This window comes from Oncorhynchus nerka, linkage group LG13 (genome assembly GCF_034236695.1).
Source record: "Oncorhynchus nerka isolate Pitt River linkage group LG13, Oner_Uvic_2.0, whole genome shotgun sequence".
Taxonomy (NCBI): Eukaryota; Metazoa; Chordata; class Actinopteri; order Salmoniformes; family Salmonidae; genus Oncorhynchus; species Oncorhynchus nerka.
This window is the reverse complement of record NC_088408.1, coordinates 12207914-12226673: the sequence shown is the minus strand read 5'-3', so window position 1 is coordinate 12226673 and position 18760 is coordinate 12207914. Positions and strand designations below refer to the sequence as shown.

The window sequence follows — 18760 nt, the reverse complement described above, 5'->3', positions numbered from 1 at the left end:
GCACTGCAGTACTTAATGCAGCTGGTGGCCACACCAGATATTGACTGTTACTTTTGATTTTGAACCCACCCCCTTTGTTCAGGGACACATTATTCCATTTCTGTTAGTCACATGTCTGTGGAACTTGTTCAGTTTATGTCTCAGTTGTTGAATCTTGTTCTGTTCATACAAATATTTACACATGTTAAGTTTGCTGAAAATAAACGCAGTGGACAGTGAGATGACGTTTATTTTTTTGCTGAGTTTAGTTTCCCTAATTTCAGTTTGTGACAAAACAAGCAGTCATTGTGTAGAGAATCATAGTGTCATCTAAACCGCTGTGAAATATCTTCTCCATAAACAATATTGTAGTTTCATCTGTTTGAAGTTATTATACAGAATCAAAAGTAAAAAACACAAAAACTAAACTTAAGAACGGTAAGCATAGAAATAGTACACGTAAAACAGAGCTATCGCTTCGTAGACTTGCTTTCAATGAGAAAGAAGGGTCTATAACTCACATTTCTATGTGAATTTGGTCAGGTCGCCCAAAAAGTTACATATTGTAGCTTTATAGGGTTAAGGTTTGGGTTAGGACTTAGGTTAAAGGTTTAAGGTGAGGGTTAGGGGAAGGGTTAGCTAACATGCTAATAGTTAAAGTAATTCAAAAGTAGTAAGTAGTTGCAAAGTAGCTAATTAGATACAATGCTAAAGTTGTCTCCTATCGTTTATCTTAATTAAGTAACCTACTGACTTTCTGTGATTTGAAATTCACTATATACAAAATTGTGTAGTGCAAAAAATTTACTTTTTTGTGTGCCGGTCATTAATTTCAAATAAGCAATTTGTGTCTATTTCACAATCATCTGTGATATTTGGTTGGTTCTTGTTGAGATATTTCCTCCTTCCCTGTTCTGTGGAGATATTTCCTCCTTCCCTGTTCTGTGGAGATATTTCCTCCTTCCCTGTTCTGTGGAGATATTTCCTCCTTCCCTGTTCTGTGGAGATATTTCCTAACGTCCCAGTCTTGTGAAGGTGAAGCAGTGAAACGTAGTTGATTGTGAAGGAAACAATAAGAGCATTAGAATGGAATATTGACCCTCCAAACTGGCTGGATTTACACTTTAAACTTTGTAAAGACGGATTATGCTGTGGGCTAGATACCACAGTGGAAAGACCAAGATACAACAGTGGAAAGACCGAGATACAACAGTGGAAAGACCTAGATACAACAGTGGAAAGACCTAGATACAACAGTGGAAAGACCTAGATACAACAGTGGAAAGACCTAGATACCACAGTGGAAAGACCTAGATACAACAGTGGAAAGACCTAGATACCACAGTGGAAAGACCGAGATACAACAGTGGAAAGACCTAGATACAACAGTGGAAAGACCTAGATACAACAGTGGAAAGACCTAGACACAACAGTGGAAAGACCGAGACACAACAGTGGAAAGACCGAGACACAACAGTGGAAAGACCGAGACACAACAGTGCAAAGACCGAGACACAACAGTGCAAAGACCGAGACACAACAGTGGAAAGACCGAGACACAACAGTGGAAAGACCGAGACACAACAGTGGAAAGACCGAGACACAACAGTGGAAAGACCGAGACACAACAGTGGAAAGACCGAGACACAACAGTGGAAAGACCGAGACACAACAGTGGAAAGACCGAGACACAACAGTGGAAAGACCGAGACACAACAGTGGAAAGACCGAGACACAACAGTGGAAAGACCGAGACACAACAGTGGAAAGACCGAGACACAACAGTGGAAAGACCGAGACACAACAGTGGAAAGACAGAGACACAATAGAAAGAAGTCTACATACCTCTTATTTAACATACACATATACAAAAACACTGGCCTGAAAACTACTTCAAAAGTACTTAAATAATTTTTGAAGTGACTTCTGTCTACTTGAGTATTGAAGTGTGTTTATTATAACAGTCCCCTTGTTCACTGTCCTACTGCACATGGTCCACTTTAGACTGTCCTACTGCACATGGTCCACTTTAGACAGACCGGTGTAGTGTTACTCTGGCTGAGTCGGTCTGAGTAGTTCAACAGTCTTTAGACAGACCGGTGTAGTGTTACTCTGGCTGAGTCGGTCTGAGTAGTTCAACAGTCTTTAGACAGACCGGTGTAGTGTTACTCTGGCTGAGTCGGTCTGAGTAGTTCAACAGTCTTTAGACAGACCGGTGTAGTGTTACTCTGGCTGAGTCGGTCTGAGTAGTTCAACAGTCTTTACACAGACCGGTGTAGTGTTACTCTGGCTGAGTCGGTCTGAGTAGTTCAACAGTCTTTAGACAGACCGGTGTAGTGTTACTCTGGCTGAGTCGGCCTGAGTAGTTCAACAGTCTTTAGACAGACCGGTGTAGTGTTACTCTGGCTGAGTCGGTCTGAGTAGTTCAACAGTCTTTAGACAGACCGGTGTAGTGTTACTCTGGCTGAGTCGGTCTGAGTAGTTCAACAAGTCTTTAGACAGACCGGTGTAGTGTTACTCTGGCTGAGTCGGTCTGAGTAGTTCAACAGTCTTTACACAGACCGGTGTAGTGTTACTCTGGCTGAGTCGGTCTGAGTAGTTCAACAGTCTGGTAAGAGTGAACAGGAGAAGAGGAGAGGACTGTCCTAGTGTGTCGTGCTCACCTGTTCCACGTCACCCCCTCAGTATCAAAACTCAGACAGGATAACTCCCAGTCTTCCAGTCACCTCTCAGGACATTGTGATGGATGGGGAACAGGGCTGTTGCAATGAGGAGATGCCAGTCTGTCTTACAGACCAATGGTGTATAGTTCTGTTTGTCTCTATCAGCAGCATAAGATTCAGAAGTGGAAGTTGGGAAGTTTGTTTTTTATTTAAAGCATAATACCAATGAGTTTAAGCCGAGGAAAGATGTGGGATTCCTGGTTGAGGCTGAAAGCAGCGACTGAGGCTCTGTTTTCATTGGGAGCCAAGGGAGAGATAAAGAAATGAGGCGGAGGGGTGTGATGCAATGTTAAAATGTGAAAGGAGCTAAGAGGAATGGTTAAAGACTGATGGGGTAATACTGGAGGAGTAAATGGGAGGATGGAAGAAGAGCAAGGAGGAATGGTTAACCTCTTCGGGCTAGGGGGCAGTATTTTCACGTCCGGATGAAAAGTTTGCCCAAAGTAAGCTGCCTGCTACTCAGGCCCAGAAGCTAGGATATGCATATAATTGGTAGATTTATAAAGAAAACACTCTAAAGTTTCTAAAAATGTTTGAGTGATGTCTGTGTGTATAACAGAACTGACATGGCAGGCGAAAACCTGAGACAAATCCATCTAGGAAAACATTTGAGGTCACTCTCTTTTCAATGGGTTTTCTATGGGGATTTAGATTTCTGTGGGACTTGCTTGCAGTTCCTATCGCTTCCACTGGATGTCAACAGTATTTAAAATTGGTTGATGTTTTTCCCTTTGAGAAATTAAGCAGTAGGGCAGTTCAGAATGAGGGTCGAGTGAAGTGTACTGTTTGTTAGGGGCGCACGACCTGAAAGCTCGCTCCACCTCGTTTTTATCCGCTATTATATGCAGTTTACCTCGTCTTAAATTTTATCTACTATTTACGTAAAAAAATACCTAAAGTTGTATTAGGAAAGTTGTTTGAAATGCTTGCAACAAGTTTACAGGTAACTTATTAGATATTTTGTAGTCATGTTGCGCGAGTTGGAACCGGTGTTTTGCTGGATCACACACGCCAAATAAATGAACATTTTGGAGATATAACGACGGAATTAATCGGACAAAAGGACCATTTGTGATGTTTATGGGACATATTGGAGTGCCAACAAAACAAAATAATCTTCAAAGGTAAGGCATGAATTATATAGTTATTTCTGAGTTGTGTGTCGTGCCTGGCGTGTTGAAATATGAATGTCATGTGTTTGTTTGGTGGGGTGCTATCCTCCGATAATCGCATGGTTTGCTTTCACCGTAAAGTCTTTTTGAAATCTGACACGTTGGCTGGATCAACAACAAGTGTAGCTTTAATTTGGTGTTTAATTTGCATGTGTGATTTCATGATGTCAAGTTTAATATTTATAGTCATTTAATTTGAATTTGGCATTCTGCCATTTCACCGGATGTTGTCGAGGGGTTCCGCTAGCGGATTGTCTAGCCGTAACAAGTTTTAAAGACTGAGGGGGGAATGCTGGAGGAGTAAAGGGGGGGATGGAAGAAGAGCAAGGAGGAATGGTTAAAGACTGATGGGGGAATGTTAGAGGAGTGATGTGATGGGGGCATACTAGAGGAGTGATGTGATGGGAAATGCTAGAGGAGTGATGGATGGGGAATGGAGACACCTGAAACCCCACCTCTTTAAGGAATACCTAGGATAGGATAAAGTAGGATAAAGTAATCCTTCTCACCCCCCTTAAAAGATTTAGATGCACTATTGTAAGTGGCTGCTCCACTGGATGTCATAAGGTGAATGCACCAATTTGTAAGTCGCTCTGGATAAGAGCGTCTGCTAAATGACTTAAATGTAAATGTTAGAGGAGTGATGGATGGGGAATGTTAGAGGAGTGATGGATGGGGAATGTTAGAGGAGTGATGGATGGGGAATGCTAGAGGAGTGATGGATGGGGAATGCTAGAGGAGTGATGGATGGGGAATGCTAGAGGAGTGATGGATGGGGAATGCTAGAGGAGTGATGGATGGGGAATGCTAGAGGAGTGATGGTTGGGGAATTCTAGAGGAGTGATGGATGGGGAATGCTAGAGGAGTGATGGGATGGGGAATGCTAGAGGAGTGATGGATGGGGAATGCTAGAGGAGTGATGGGATGGGGAATGCTAGAGGAGTGATGGATGGGGAATGCTAGAGGAGTGATGGATGGGGAATGCTAGAGGAGTGATGGATGGGGAATGCTAGAGGAGTGATGGGATGGGGAATGCTAGAGGAGTGATGGATGGGGAATGCTAGAGGAGTGATGGATGGGGAATGCTAGAGGAGTGATGGATGGGGAATGCTAGAGGAGTGATGGGATGGGGAATGCTAGAGGAGTGATGGGATGGGGAATGCTAGAGGAGTGATGGGATGGGGAATGCTAGAGGAGTGATGGGATGGGGAATGCTAGAGGAGTGATGGATGGGGAATGCTAGAGGAGTGATGGATGGGGAATGCTAGAGGAGTGATGGATGGGGAGGAGTGATGGGAGGGAAATGCTGAGTGATGGGATGGGGAAATGCTAGAGGAGTGATGGGATGGGGAATGCTAGAGGAGTGATTGGATGGGGAATGCCTAGAGGAGTGATGGGATGGGGAATGCTAGAGGAGTGATGGATGGGGAATGTGAAGCAGCATGAGCCAGAGGTGCAGTGATGGAGTGCTAGTTGTCTCTCTGGAGTGCGTTGTCGTTGTGGGAGAAGGCTGTGTTCTGCACCAGATGCGACACATACACAAACCGCTCACTGTGTTATTTATAGCTAGATTTACAAGGTTCTTCCAGCCATCACGTGACCACACACACAAAGTGCTGGACGTGCGTGACTCTGGAAATGTCATAAGAAACATTGGCAATTCTCCCTACAGACAGACAGATGGGTGGATGGCTAGTTAGAACGCCCAGGGACTTGTGATCTTTATGAATATGAGATAATACGTAGAGGACAGCATTTCAGAATATTTCCATATGAGACATTTTTGGCCTCCTATTCCTGTGCACAACAGTGTGTTGGTAGGTTCTGGGGGCTGTGATGTGGGTATTGAACAGTGTGTTCATGGGGTCTGGGGGCTGTGATGTGGGTATTGAACAGTGTGTTGGTAGGTTCTGGGGGCTGTGATGTGGGTATTAAACAGTGTGTTGGTAGGGTCTGGGGGCTGTGATGTGGGTATTGAACAGTGTGTTGGTAGGGTCTGGGGCTGTGATGTGGGTATTGAACAGTGTGTTGGTAGGGTCTGGGGGCTGTGATGTGGGTATTGAACAGTGTGTTGGTAGGGTCTGGGGCTGTGATGTGGGTATTGAACAGTGTGTTGGTAGGGTCTGGGGGCTGTGATGTGGGTATTGAGCAGTGTGTTGGTAGGTTCTGGGGGCTGTGATGTGGGTATTGAACAGTGTGTTGGTAGGTTCTGGGGGCTGTGATGTGGGTATTGAACAGTGTGTTGGTAGGTTCTGGGGGCTGTGATGTGGGTATTGAACAGTGTGTTGGTAGGTTCTGGGGGCTGTGATGTGGATATTGAACAGTGTGTTGGTAGGTTCTGGGGGCTGTGATGTGGATATTGAACAGTGTGTTGGTAGGGTCTGGGGGCTGTGATGTGGGTATTGAACAGTGTGTTGGTAGGGTCTGGGGGCTGTGATGTGGGTATTGAACAGTGTGTTGGTAGGGTCTGGGGGCTGTGATGTGGGTATTGAGCAGTGTGTTGGTAGGGTCTGGGGGCTGTGATGTGGGTATTGAACAGTGTGTTGGTAGGGTCTGGGGGCTGTGATGTGGGTATTGAACAGTGTGTTGGTAGGGTCTGGGGGCTGTGATGTGGGTATTGAACAGTGTGTTGGTAGGGTCTGGGGGCTGTGATGTGGGTATTGAACAGTGTGTTGGTAGGGTCTGGGGGCTGTGATGTGGGTATTGAACAGTGTGTTGGTAGGGTCTGGGGGCTGTGATGTGGATATTGAACAGTGTGTTGGTAGGGTCTGGGGGCTGTGATGTGGGTATTGAACAGTGTGTTGGTAGGGTCTGGGGGCTGTGATGTGGGTATTGAACAGTGTGTTGGTAGGGTCTGGGGGCTGTGATGTGGGTATTGAACAGTGTGTTGGTAGGTTCTAGGGGCTGTGATGTGGGTATTGAACAGTGTGTTGGTAGGGTCTGGGGGCTGTGATGTGGGTATTGAACAGTGTGTTGGTAGGTCTGGGGGCTGTGAGTGTGTTGGTAGGGTCTGGGGCTGTGATGTGGGTATTGAACAGTGTGTTGGTAGGGTCTGGGGGCTGTGATGTGGGTATTGAACAGTGTGTTGGTAGGTTCTGGGGGCTGTGATGTGGGTATTGAACAGTGTGTTGGTAGGGTCTGGGGCTGTGATGTGGGTATTGAACAGTGTGTTGGTAGGGTCTGGGGGCTGTGATGCGGGTATTGAACAGTGTGTTGGTAGGGTCTGGGGGCTGTCTGGGTATTGAACAGTGTGTTGGTAGGGTCTGGGGGCTGTGATGTGGGTATTGAACAGTGTGTTGGTAGGGTCTGGGGGCTGTGATGTGGGTATTGAACAGTGTGTTGGTGTTTGGGGGCTGTGAGGTTCTGGTAGGGGGGCTGTGATGTGGGTATTGAACAGTGTGTTGGTAGGGTCTGGGGGCTGTGATGTGGGTATTGAACAGTGTGTTGGTAGGGTCTGGGGGCTGTGATGTGGGTATTGAACAGTGTGTTGGTAGGTTCTGGGGGCTGTGATGTGGGTATTGAACAGTGTGTTGGTAGGGTCTGGGGGCTGTGATGTGGGTATTGAACAGTGTGTTGGTAGGGTCTGGGGGCTGTGATGTGGGTATTGAACAGTGTGTTGGTAGGGTCTGGGGGCTGTGATGTGGGTATTGAACAGTGTGTGATAATCTCTCTCTGTCTCCCCAGCAGCAGTGTAACCCAGGGGACCTGCGTGTCCTGAGGAAGGGGATGACCCTGTACCACTCTGAGTCTCAGCTGTCATCCCTGCCACGACGCCAAGATGCACTGCACAACGTGAGAACACACACACAGACAGACACACACACACCTCTTTACTAACTATAAACAGACATCTTCCCACTGCTGTTCTTACAGCTATCCTCTTTGCATGTCTTTCTCCCACTCTCTCTCTAACATCACAACCACCCATTATAAACCACGGGCTCTCCAGGCCTTTAGGCTTCTGTCTTTCCAGAGCCTGTTTCAACTGAATCATGTACTATGAAATTAATTAGACACAGTCCCAAGGCCCTACATACAGCTAGACCTAAGACCCAGTCCAAAGGCCCTACATACAGCTAGACCTAAGACCCAGTCCAAAGGCCCTACATACAGCTGGACCTAAGACCCAGTCCAAAGGCCCTACATACAGCTAGACCTAAGACCCAGTCCAAAGGCCCTACATACAGCTAGACCTAAGACCCAGTCCAAAGGCCGTACATACAGCGAGACCTAAGACCCAGTCCAAAGGCCCTACATACAGCTAGACCTAAGACCCAGTCCCAAGGCCCTACATACAGCTAGACCTAAGACCCAGTCCAAAGGCCCTACATACAGCTAGACCTAAGACCCAGTCCAAAGGCCCTACATACAGCTAGACCTAAGACCCAGTCCCAAGGCCCTACATACAGCTAGACCTAAGACCCAGTCCAAAGGCCCTACATACAGAACTATATGTTCTATTATAAACTGTGTGGTTCGAGCCCTGAATGCTGATTGGCTGAAATCCGTAGTATATCTTATTATGTTCATAACTAGTTTATAATAGCAATAAGGCACCTCGGGGGTTTGTGGAATAAGGCACCTCGGGGGGGTTGTGGAATAAGGCACCTCGGGGGGGTTGTGGAATAGGGCACCTCGCGGGTTTGTGGAATTGGGCACCTCGGGGGTTTGTGGAATAGGGCACCTCGGGGTTTGTGGAATAGGGCACCTCGGGGTTTGTGGAATTGGGCACCTCGGGGTTTGTGGAATAGGGCACCTCGGGGTTTGTGGAATAGGGCACCTCGGGGTTTGTGGGAACCTTGGGAACCTGGGGGGTTTGTGGAATTGGGAACCTGGGGGGTTTGTGGAATAGGGCACCTCGGGGGTTTGTGGAATAGGGCACCTCGGAGGTTTGTGGAATAGGGCACCTCGGGGGTTTGTGGAATAGGGCACCTCGGGGGTTTGTGGAATAGGGCACCTCGGGGGTTTGTGGAATAGGGCACCTCGGGGGTTTGTGGAATAGGGCACCTCGGGGGTTTGTGGAATAGGGCACCTCGGGGGTTTGTGGAATTGGGCACCTCGGGGGTTTGTGGAATTGGGCACCTCAGGGGTTTGTGGAATTGGGCACCTCAGGGGTTTGTGGAATTGGGCACCTCAGGGGTTTGTGGAATTGGGCACCTCAGGGGTTTGTGGAATAGGGCACTTCGGGGGTTTGTGGAATAGGGCACCTCAGGGGTTTGTGGAATTGGGAACCTGGGGGGGTTTGTGGAATTGGGCACCTCAGGGGTTTGTGGAATAGGACACTTCGGGGGTTTGTGGAATAGGGCACCTCTGGGGTTTGTGGAATAGGGCACCTCGGGGGGTTGTGGTATAAGGCCAATATACCACGGCTAAGGGCTGTATCGTGCCTAAGGCCAGCCCTTAACCGTGCATCTTGTTTTGGTCCAGTTGTCATGACGTCTCCATCTCATTATGGTCTGTACTGTGATTGATTGGCTGGCTTCTGATGTGTTCATCCAAGCGTAAGAGATGGTCTTAGTGGAACACACGCACAGGGACACAGAGACAGAGAGACAGAGAGATGATTCTGAACTTCCTGTTCTCTCTTAGTTAATAGTTAGTTAATAGGATTGCTTCTTCTCCCATCACCATCATCATCATGGTTTTATATATAGTTGGTCCTCTGCTCTCTCTTTGTTCTGCCCCACTTCCACTTTCAGGTCACGTTGTGTGTGAGTGTGCATGTTTTAGTTAGACAACACTGCCTTCATTTCATTCACGCCGACACTAGATAGTCCGCTCCTATTCCTCGTTTTAACACTGTATCCCATAGTTTCTAACAGTGTGTTATCCTACGGACCATAGTTTCTAACAGTGTGTCAACCTACGGACCATAGTTTCTAACAGTGTGTTATCCTACGGACCATAGTTTCTAACAGTGTGTCAACCTACGGACCATAGTTTCTAACAGTGTGTTATCCTACGGACCATAGTTTCTAACAGTGTGTCAACCTACGGACCATAGTTTCTAACAGTGTGTTATCCTACGGACCATAGTTTCTAACAGTGTGTCAACCTACGGACCATAGTTTCTAACAGTGTGTTATCCTACGGACCATAGTTTCTAACAGTGTGTCAACCTACGGACCATAGTTTCTAACAGTGTGTTATCCTACGGACCATAGTTTCTAACAGTGTGTTATCCTACGGACCATAGTTTCTAACAGTGTGTCAACCTACGGACCATAGTTTCTAACAGTGTGTCAACCTACGGACCATAGTTTCTAACAGTGTGTTATCCTACGGACCATAGTTTCTAACAGTGTGTCAACCTACGGACCATAGTTTCTAACAGTGTGTTATCCTACGGACCATAGTTTCTAACAGTGTGTTATCCTACGGACCATAGTTTCTAACAGTGTGTTATCCTACGGACCATAGTTTCTAACAGTGTGTCAACCTACGGACCATAGTTTCTAACAGTGTGTTATCCTACGGACCATAGTTTCTAACAGTGTGTTAACCTACGGACCATAGTTTCTGACAGTGTGTTATCCTACGGACCATAGTTTCTAACAGTGTGTTATCCTACGGACCATAGTTTCTAACAGTGTGTTATCCTACGGACCATAGTTTCTAACAGTGTGTTATCCTACGGACCATAGTTACTAACAGTGTGTTATCCTACGGACCATAGTTTCTAACAGTGTGTCAACCTACGGACCATAGTTTCTAACAGTGTGTTATCCTACGGACCATAGTTTCTAACAGTGTGTTATCCTACGGACCATAGTTTCTAACAGTGTGTTATCCTACGGACCATAGTTTCTAACAGTGTGTCAACCTACGGACCATAGTTTCTAACAGTGTGTTATCCTACGGACCATAGTTTCTAACAGTGTGTTATCCTACGGACCATAGTTTCTGACAGTGTGTTAACCTACGGACCATAGTTTCTAACAGTGTGTTATCCTACGGACCATAGTTTCTGACAGTGTGTTAACCTACGGACCATAGTTTCTGACAGTGTGTCAACCTACGGACCATAGTTTCTGACAGTGTGTTAACCTACGGACCATAGTTTATAACAGTGTGTTATCCTACGGACCATAGTTTCTGACAGTGTGTTAACCTACGGACCATAGTTTATAACAGTGTGTTATCCTACGGACCATAGTTTCTAACAGTGTGTCAACCTACGGACCATAGTTTCTGACAGTATTTCTCTCTCCCTGTACTGGAAGACCTAAAACAGGCTGATTATGCAGGAAACTGAGCCAGGTCTCAACAATCATATGAATAGTAAACACCACCTGGAGCTGTGTGTTTCTCTGCACTGTCCAAAACCTTTACTTATACAAAAGCCTTACCCAGCAAGGAATAGAACTCATATCTGGCCCAGCACAGCAGTTCTGCTAACACATCTCACACGGTGGGTTTCACCTACAAAAGAAAGGAAGGAACAAAAGGAATGTTACTTTTGTGGTTAGGCCTTACCTATACAGTAAGTAAGTAACTTCAAGCAATTACAAATAGTTTGGAATAGCAGACACGAATGGTCACCTCCCCACCAGACTAACTCTGTCTTTCTCCTCTCTCAGGGCACGGTTGGTCGCCTCCCCACCAGACTAACTGGGTCTTTCTCCTCTCTCAGGGCACGGTTGGTCGCCTCCCCACCAGACTAACTGGGTCTTTCTCCTCTCTCAGGGCACGGTTGGTCGCCTCCCCACCAGACTAACTGGGTCTTTCTCCTCTCTCAGGGCACGGTTGGTCGCCTCCCCACCAGACTAACTGGGTCTTTCTCCTCTCTCAGGGCACGGTTGGTCACCTCCCCACCAGACTAACTGGGTCTTTCTCCTCTCTCAGGGCACGGTTGGTCGCCTCCCCACCCCACCAGACTAACTCAGTCTTTCTCCTCTCTCAGGGCACGGTTGGTCGCCTCCCCACCAGACTAACTGGGTCTTTCTCCTCTCTCAGGGCACGGTTGGTCGCCTCCCCACCAGACTAACTGGGTCTTTCTCCTCTCTCAGGGCACGGTTGGTCGCCTCCCCACCAGACTAACTCGGTCTTTCTCCTCTCTCAGGGCACGGTTGGTCACCTCCCCACCAGACTAACTGGGTCTTTCTCCTCTCTCAGGGCACGGTTGGTCGCCTCCCCACCAGACTAACTCGGTCTTTCTCCTCTCTCAGGGCACGGTTGGTCGCCTCCCCACCAGACTAACTGGGTCTTTCTCCTCTCTCAGGGCACGGTTGGTCGCCTCCCCACCAGACTAACTGGGTCTTTCTCCTCTCTCAGGGCACGGTTGGTCGCCTCCCCACCAGACTAACTCGGTCTTTCTCCTCTCTCAGGGCACGGTTGGTCGCCTCCCCACCAGACTAACTGGGTCTTTCTCCTCTCTCAGGGCACGGTTGGTCGCCTCCCCACCAGACTAACTGGGTCTTTCTCCTCTCTCAGGTCACGGTTGGTCGCCTCCCCACCAGACTAACTCGGTCTTTCTCCTCTCTCAGGGCACGGTTGGTCGCCTCCCCACCAGACTAACTGGGTCTTTCTCCTCTCTCAGGGCACGGTTGGTCACCTCCCCACCAGACTAACTGGGTCTTTCTCCTCTCTCAGGACACGGTTGGTCGCCTCCCCACCAGACTAACTGGGTCTTTCTCCTCTCTCAGGGCACGGTTGGTCGCCTCCCCACCAGACTAACTGGGTCTTTCTCCTCTCTCAGGGCACGGTTGGTCGCCTCCCCACCAGACTAACTGGGTCTTTCTCCTCTCTCAGGGCACGGTTGGTCGCCTCCCCACCAGACTAACTGGGTCTTTCTCCTCTCTCAGGGCACGGTTGGTCGCCTCCCCACCAGTGAGTCAACCCCGGTAACAGGCTACCTGCCCTGTGTTCAGAAACCAGAGTCTGTGGTCCACGCTATGAAGGTATGACAACTTGACGTTATCTCTCACACAGACTTGGGTTCAAATACATGTGTATTTGTGGATCTGGTTTTTAAAATTATTTTCTCTGTGTATTTGATTTATTTTAAAATAACAGCACAAAACAAGGACTTTCACTTGAGCATCCATTGTATCTGCAAGACTAGGTTGTTGTTGTTGATGTGTTGTGAGAGACTGCTGCTTTAAACAATGAATCACATTGATTCCCTAACTTGGTTTCATGACCATATGCCTGATTCTACCAGGTGTTGGCGGTGCATGAGAACCTGGATAAGAAGCAGGGCCCAGAGGACTACGAGGAGGATCTGAGTGAGAAGGAGAAGGCCATCGTCAGAGAGATGTGTAATGTAAGGAGTCTTTTCTTTCTCCTTCTCTTCTCATCTGTCTCCCTCACCTGATGCGTTATTAGTGCAGGTAGAAACATGAGTATTGGTTTTCTGGGTCTTGTAACTACATCGCCGTGGCCTATTTTGCTCAGAGCTATGAAGCACTAGGAGGAACTGTAGCTTTGTTGTACAGTCTCTCTCTCTCTTCTCTCCCTCTCTCTCTCTCATCCTGCAAGCAGTGTTCTAATTGGAGCGTGTTGTTCCATTGTGGAGCAGTGTTCTAATTGGAGCGTGTTGTTCCATTGTGGAGCAGTGTTCTAATTGGAGCGTGTTGTTCCATTGTGGAGCAGTGTTCTAATTGGAGCGTGTTGTTCCATTGTGGAGCAGTGTTCTAATTGGAGCGTGTTGTTCCATTGTGGAGCAGTGTTCTAATTGGAGCGTGTTGTTCCATTGTGGAGCAGTGTTCTAATTGGAGCGTGTTGTTCCATTGTGGAGCAGTGTTCTAATTGGAGCGTGTTGTTCCATTGTGGAGCAGTGTTCTAATTGGAGCGTGTTGTTCCATTGTGGAGCAGTGTTCTAATTGGAGCGTGTTGTTCCATTGTGGAGCAGTGTTCTAATTGGAGCGTGTTGTTCCATAGTGGAGCAGTGTTCTAATTGGAGCGTGTTGTTCCATTGTGGAGCAGTGTTCTAATTGGAGCGTGTTGTTCCATTGTGGAGCAGTGTTCTAATTGGAGCGTGTTGTTCCATTGTGGAGCAGTGTTCTAATTGGAGCGTGTTGTTCCATTGTGGAGCAGTGTTCTAATTGGAGCGTGTTGTTCCATTGTGGAGCAGTGTTCTAATTGGAGCGTGTTGTTCCATAGTGGAGCAGTGTTCTAATTGGAGCGTGTTGTTCCATAGTGGAGCAGTGTTCTAATTGGAGCGTGTTGTTCCATAGTGGAGCAGTGTTCTAATTGGAGCGTGTTGTTCCATTGTGGAGCAGTGTTCTAATTGGAGCGTGTTGTTCCATTGTGGAGCAGTGTTCTAATTGGAGCGTGTTGTTCCATTGTGGAGCAGTGTTCTAATTGGAGCGTGTTGTTCCATTGTGGAGCAGTGTTCTAATTGGAGCGTGTTGTTCCATAGTGGAGCAGTGTTCTAATTGGAGCGTGTTGTTCCATTGTGGAGCAGTGTTCTAATTGGAGCGTGTTGTTCCATTGTGGAGCAGTGTTCTAATTGGAGCGTGTTGTTCCATAGTGGAGCAGTGTTCTAATTGGAGCGTGTTGTTCCATAGTGGAGCAGTGTTCTAATTGGAGCGTGTTGTTCCATAGTGGAGCAGTGTTCTAATTGGAGCGTGTTGTTCCATTGTGGAGCAGTGTTCTAATTGGAGCGTGTTGTTCCATTGTGGAGCAGTGTTCTAATTGGAGCGTGTTGTTCCATTGTGGAGCAGTGTTCTAATTGGAGCGTGTTGTTCCATTGTGGAGCAGTGTTCTAATTGGAGCGTGTTGTTCCATTGTGGAGCAGTGTTCTAATTGGAGCGTGTTGTTCCATTGTGGAGCAGTGTTCTAATTGGAGCGTGTTGTTCCATTGTGGAGCAGTGTTCTAATTGGAGCGTGTTGTTCCATTGTGGAGCAGTGTTCTAATTGGAGCGTGTTGTTCCATTGTGGAGCAGTGTTCTAATTGGAGCGTGTTGTTCCTCTGTTCCATGTGTGTTCTAATTGGAGTCTTTTGTAAGAGGCTCCCGCAGCCCAACTGTCAGAGCAATGAATCTGAGGGGGCAGGAAAAAGAGCAGAGTATTCTCCTCTCCTCCGCGCCCTCCATTATTTAAAGCCTTCACCTTCCTCCATCTCTAAGCGAGAGCGAGAGCGAGAAACCCTGGGTCCTCTCATCTCACATGCATAGAGATTCTACCAGGGGTTCAGTTTGTGAAAGACCAAGTGAGGACATAACCCTTTTGTTTGTGTTTTCTTTGTGTGTGTGTGTGTGTGTGTGTGTGTGTGTGTGTGTGTGGGGGGGGTTCAGGTGGTGTGGAGAAAGCTGGGCGACGCAGCAGGAGCTAAGCCGTCCATCAGACAGCATCTCTCTGGCAACCAGTTCAAAGGCCCTCTGTAGTCCACGGCAACCAGAGAGGAAGACTACCTATGCTCACCTGACACCACCTCCACTCCTACTGCTTACACTACTCATAACACCCTGTTCCCACTACAGTTCCCATCACCCACTATTCCCCTGGGATATGGCTTTTGTCCAGATAGGATGCAGCTTTTGTCCAGATGGACTTTTTGAAGCAGGTTAGAACCTCCGCAGCAGGATAATTAATGTAGCATGTTAGGAGAATTACGTTTAGGTTAGCTAAAATGCAACAAATCCACTTTTGGCATTAATTTGACAAACTGTATCCCTTCTAGATATGACCTGGTGTATGTGACTGGACATTATACGACCCAGGAAAGGTACAGAATGGATATCTGTCTCTCACCTCGCCAACTCCCCATACATACATTTATTTTGAACTTCCAGTGTTGATAACTGGCAGCTACTTTCACTGATTTGCCATGTTCCTCGTATCATTGATTTGGGGACAGTTTACATAGATACATACAAGATGATTTCATCATCTTCTCCTGGGCCTGGTTTCCCGATAGAGATGGAACTTCGGCTTACGACTGTTTCAACCATGCGTCTTTCCTACAAAGGCCCAAGATGTAACATGTGTCTTTCCTACAAAAGGCCCAAGATGTAACATGCATCTTTCCTACAAAAGGCCCAGGATGTAACATGCGTCTTTCCTACAAAGGCCCAAGATGTAACATGAGTCTTTCCTACAAAAGGCCCAAGATGTAACATGCATCTTTCCTACAAAGGCCCAAGATGTAACATGAGTCTTTCCTACAAAGGCCCAAGATGTAACATGCGTCTTTCCTACAAAGGCCCAAGATGTAACATGCGTCTTTCCTACAAAAGGCCCAAGATGTAACATGCGTCTTTCCTACAAAAGGCCCAAGATGTAACATGCGTCTTTCCTACAAAAGGCCCAAGATGTAACATGCGTCTTTCCTACAAAAGGCCCAAGATGTAACATGCGTCTTTCCTACAAAAGGCCCAGGATGTAACATGTGTCTTTCCTACAAAAGGCCCAGGATGTAACATGTGTCTTTCCTACAAAAGGCCCAAGATGTAACATGCGTCTTTCCTACAAAGGCCCAAGATGTAACATGCGTCTTTCCTACAAAGGCCCAAGATGTAACATGCGTCTTTCCTACAAAGGCCCAAGATGTAACATGCGTCTTTCCTACAAAGGCCCAAGATGTAACATGCGTCTTTCCTACAAAGGCCCAAGATGTAACATGCGTCTTTCCTACAAAGGCCCAAGATGTAACATGCGTTTCCCAAAACGCCACACAGAGAGAACATTCGCTAAGTGCCTTCGTTGGAGCATGTTTCACACGGCGGTAGGATCGAACGAAAGGATCGAACGAAAGGCATCGCTGCTCTCGGATCAGCTTTCTTCCATTCAAATCTTACCTTAACATTAGAATTATTCCACAATACTGACGATGGATCAGCTACCTAGAGAGATATTATCACCTACGGCTGCAAATATTGAGGCGGCTTAATCTAATGCCTACCCTATAACAAGGAGCTTTATCAAGATGTGGAACATCACTGTGCACATGTTAGGCTACACATCATTAAATAGAATGAGGCACAAATTGCAGACAGGAGCCAAACAGTAAAATAAAATCTAAATTGAATGAACATGAAATTTCTTTCAGTAGCGTCGAAATACAATATATAGTATATTCTGTAGGTGGGCTATTTATCTTTTAATGCAGTCGTCTCATTTCATTTGAAGCATATTTTTTCCTTCACTTGTTTGTATTAATTGGCAGAGACATTGGCAACTTTGTATTTGTACTCAACTTGGTTCTGAAGTTTTCGGCGGTCACAGAGAGAGACGGATAAACATCTTGATTCTTTGTTTAGCGGAGGTTTTCTGTGTACAAAGTGATGCGGCAGGTATCTGACGACGTACTTTGCTGTTCACACGCAGAGCAGTCTGATGCAGTCAGTAAATAACAAGCGCTTTTCAAGTACAATTTTAGTAACGTTGGTTTTGGGAAACAGCTCGAGATTTAACGATGCTCCTACGAAGTTACTAACGATGAAATGAGCCTTTAGATGCTCTTGGGAACCTGGGCCCTTTTGTTTTGTTTTATGCTGAATAGAAACCCAGATGAGCTCCATAAGAAGTCCCCTAGAATAGGACCAGTGTCACTTTAAACCAGTAGAGCTGCATGGTTACTGTAGCAGGGCTTCAGGTCAAGCTGCATGGTTACTATAGCAGGGCTTCGGGTAGAGCTGCATGGTTACTATAGCAGGGCTTCAGGTAGAGCTGCATGGTTACTGTAGCAGGGCTTCAGGTAGAGCGCATGGTTACTATAGCAGGGCTTCAGGTAGAGCTGCATGGTTACTATAGGAGGGCTTCAGGTAGAGCTGCATGGTTACTATAGCAGGGCTTCAGGTAGAGCTGCATGGTTACTATAGCAGGGCTTCAGGTAGAGCTGCATGGTTACTATAGCAGGGCTTCAGGTAGAGCTGCATGGTTACTATAGCAGGGCTTCAGGTAGAGCTGCATGGTTACTATAGCAGGGCTTCAGGTAGAGCTGCATGGTTACTATAGCAGGGCTTCAGGTAGAGCTGCATGGTTACTATAGCAGGGCTTCAGGTAGAGCTGCATGGTTACTATAGCAGGGCTTCAGGTAGAGCTGCATGGTTACTATAGCAGGGCTTCAGGTAGAGCTGCATGGTTACTATAGCAGGGCTTCAGGTAGAGCTGCATGGTTACTATAGCAGGGCTTCAGGTAGAGCTGCATGGTTACTATAGCAGGGCTTCAGGTAGAGCTGCATGGTTACTATAGCAGGGCTTCAGGTAGAGCTGCATGGTTACTATAGCAGGGCTTCAGGTAGAGCTGCATGGTTACTATAGCAGGGCTTCAGGTAGAGCTGCATGGTTACTATAGCAGGGCTTCAGGTAGAGCTGCATGGTTACTATAGCAGGGCTTCAGGTAGAGCTGCATGGTTACTATAGCAGGGCTTCAGGTAGAGCTGCATGGTTACTATAGCAGGGCTTCAGGTAGAGCTGCATGGTTACTATAGCAGGGCTTCAGGTAGAGCTGCATGGTTACTAGCAGGGCTTCAGGTAGAGCTGCATGGTTACTATAGCAGGGCTTCAGAGCTGCATGGTTACTATAGCAGGGCTTCAGGTAGAGCTGCATGGTTACTATAGCAGGGCTTCAGGTAGAGCTGCATGGTTACTGTAGCAGGGCTTCAGGTAGAGCTGCATGGTTACTATAGCAGGGCTTCAGGTAGAGCTGCATGGTTACTATAGGAGGGCTTCAGGTAGAGCTGCATGGTTACTATAGGAGGGCTTCAGGTAGAGCTGCATGGTTACTATAGCAGGGCTTCAGGTAGAGCTGCATGGTTACTATAGCAGGGCTTCAGGTAGAGCTGCATGGTTACTATAGCAGGGCTTCAGGTAGAGCTGCATGGTTACTATAGCAGGGCTTCAGGTAGAGCTGCATGGTTACTATAGCAGGGCTTCAGGTAGAGCTGCATGGTTACTATAGCAGGGCTTCAGGTAGAGCTGCATGGTTACTATAGGAGG

General features: G+C 47.1%; 1 protein-coding gene across 1 annotated transcript in view; it reads left to right on the top strand.

Annotated features, from left to right (window-relative positions):
- LOC115123760 (coiled-coil domain-containing protein 85C-A-like) overlaps positions 1-17655 on the top strand; it is a 162367-nt gene extending 144712 nt beyond the window's left edge. The window contains exons 3-6 of the mRNA XM_065026200.1: positions 7562-7666; positions 12679-12774; positions 13038-13139; positions 15115-17655. Coding sequence (XP_064882272.1) covers positions 7562-7666; positions 12679-12774; positions 13038-13139; positions 15115-15204 — 393 coding nt within the window. The 3' untranslated portion in view covers positions 15205-17655. The remainder of the gene's footprint in view (positions 1-7561; positions 7667-12678; positions 12775-13037; positions 13140-15114) is intronic.
- Positions 17656-18760: the final 1105 nt, after the last annotated feature.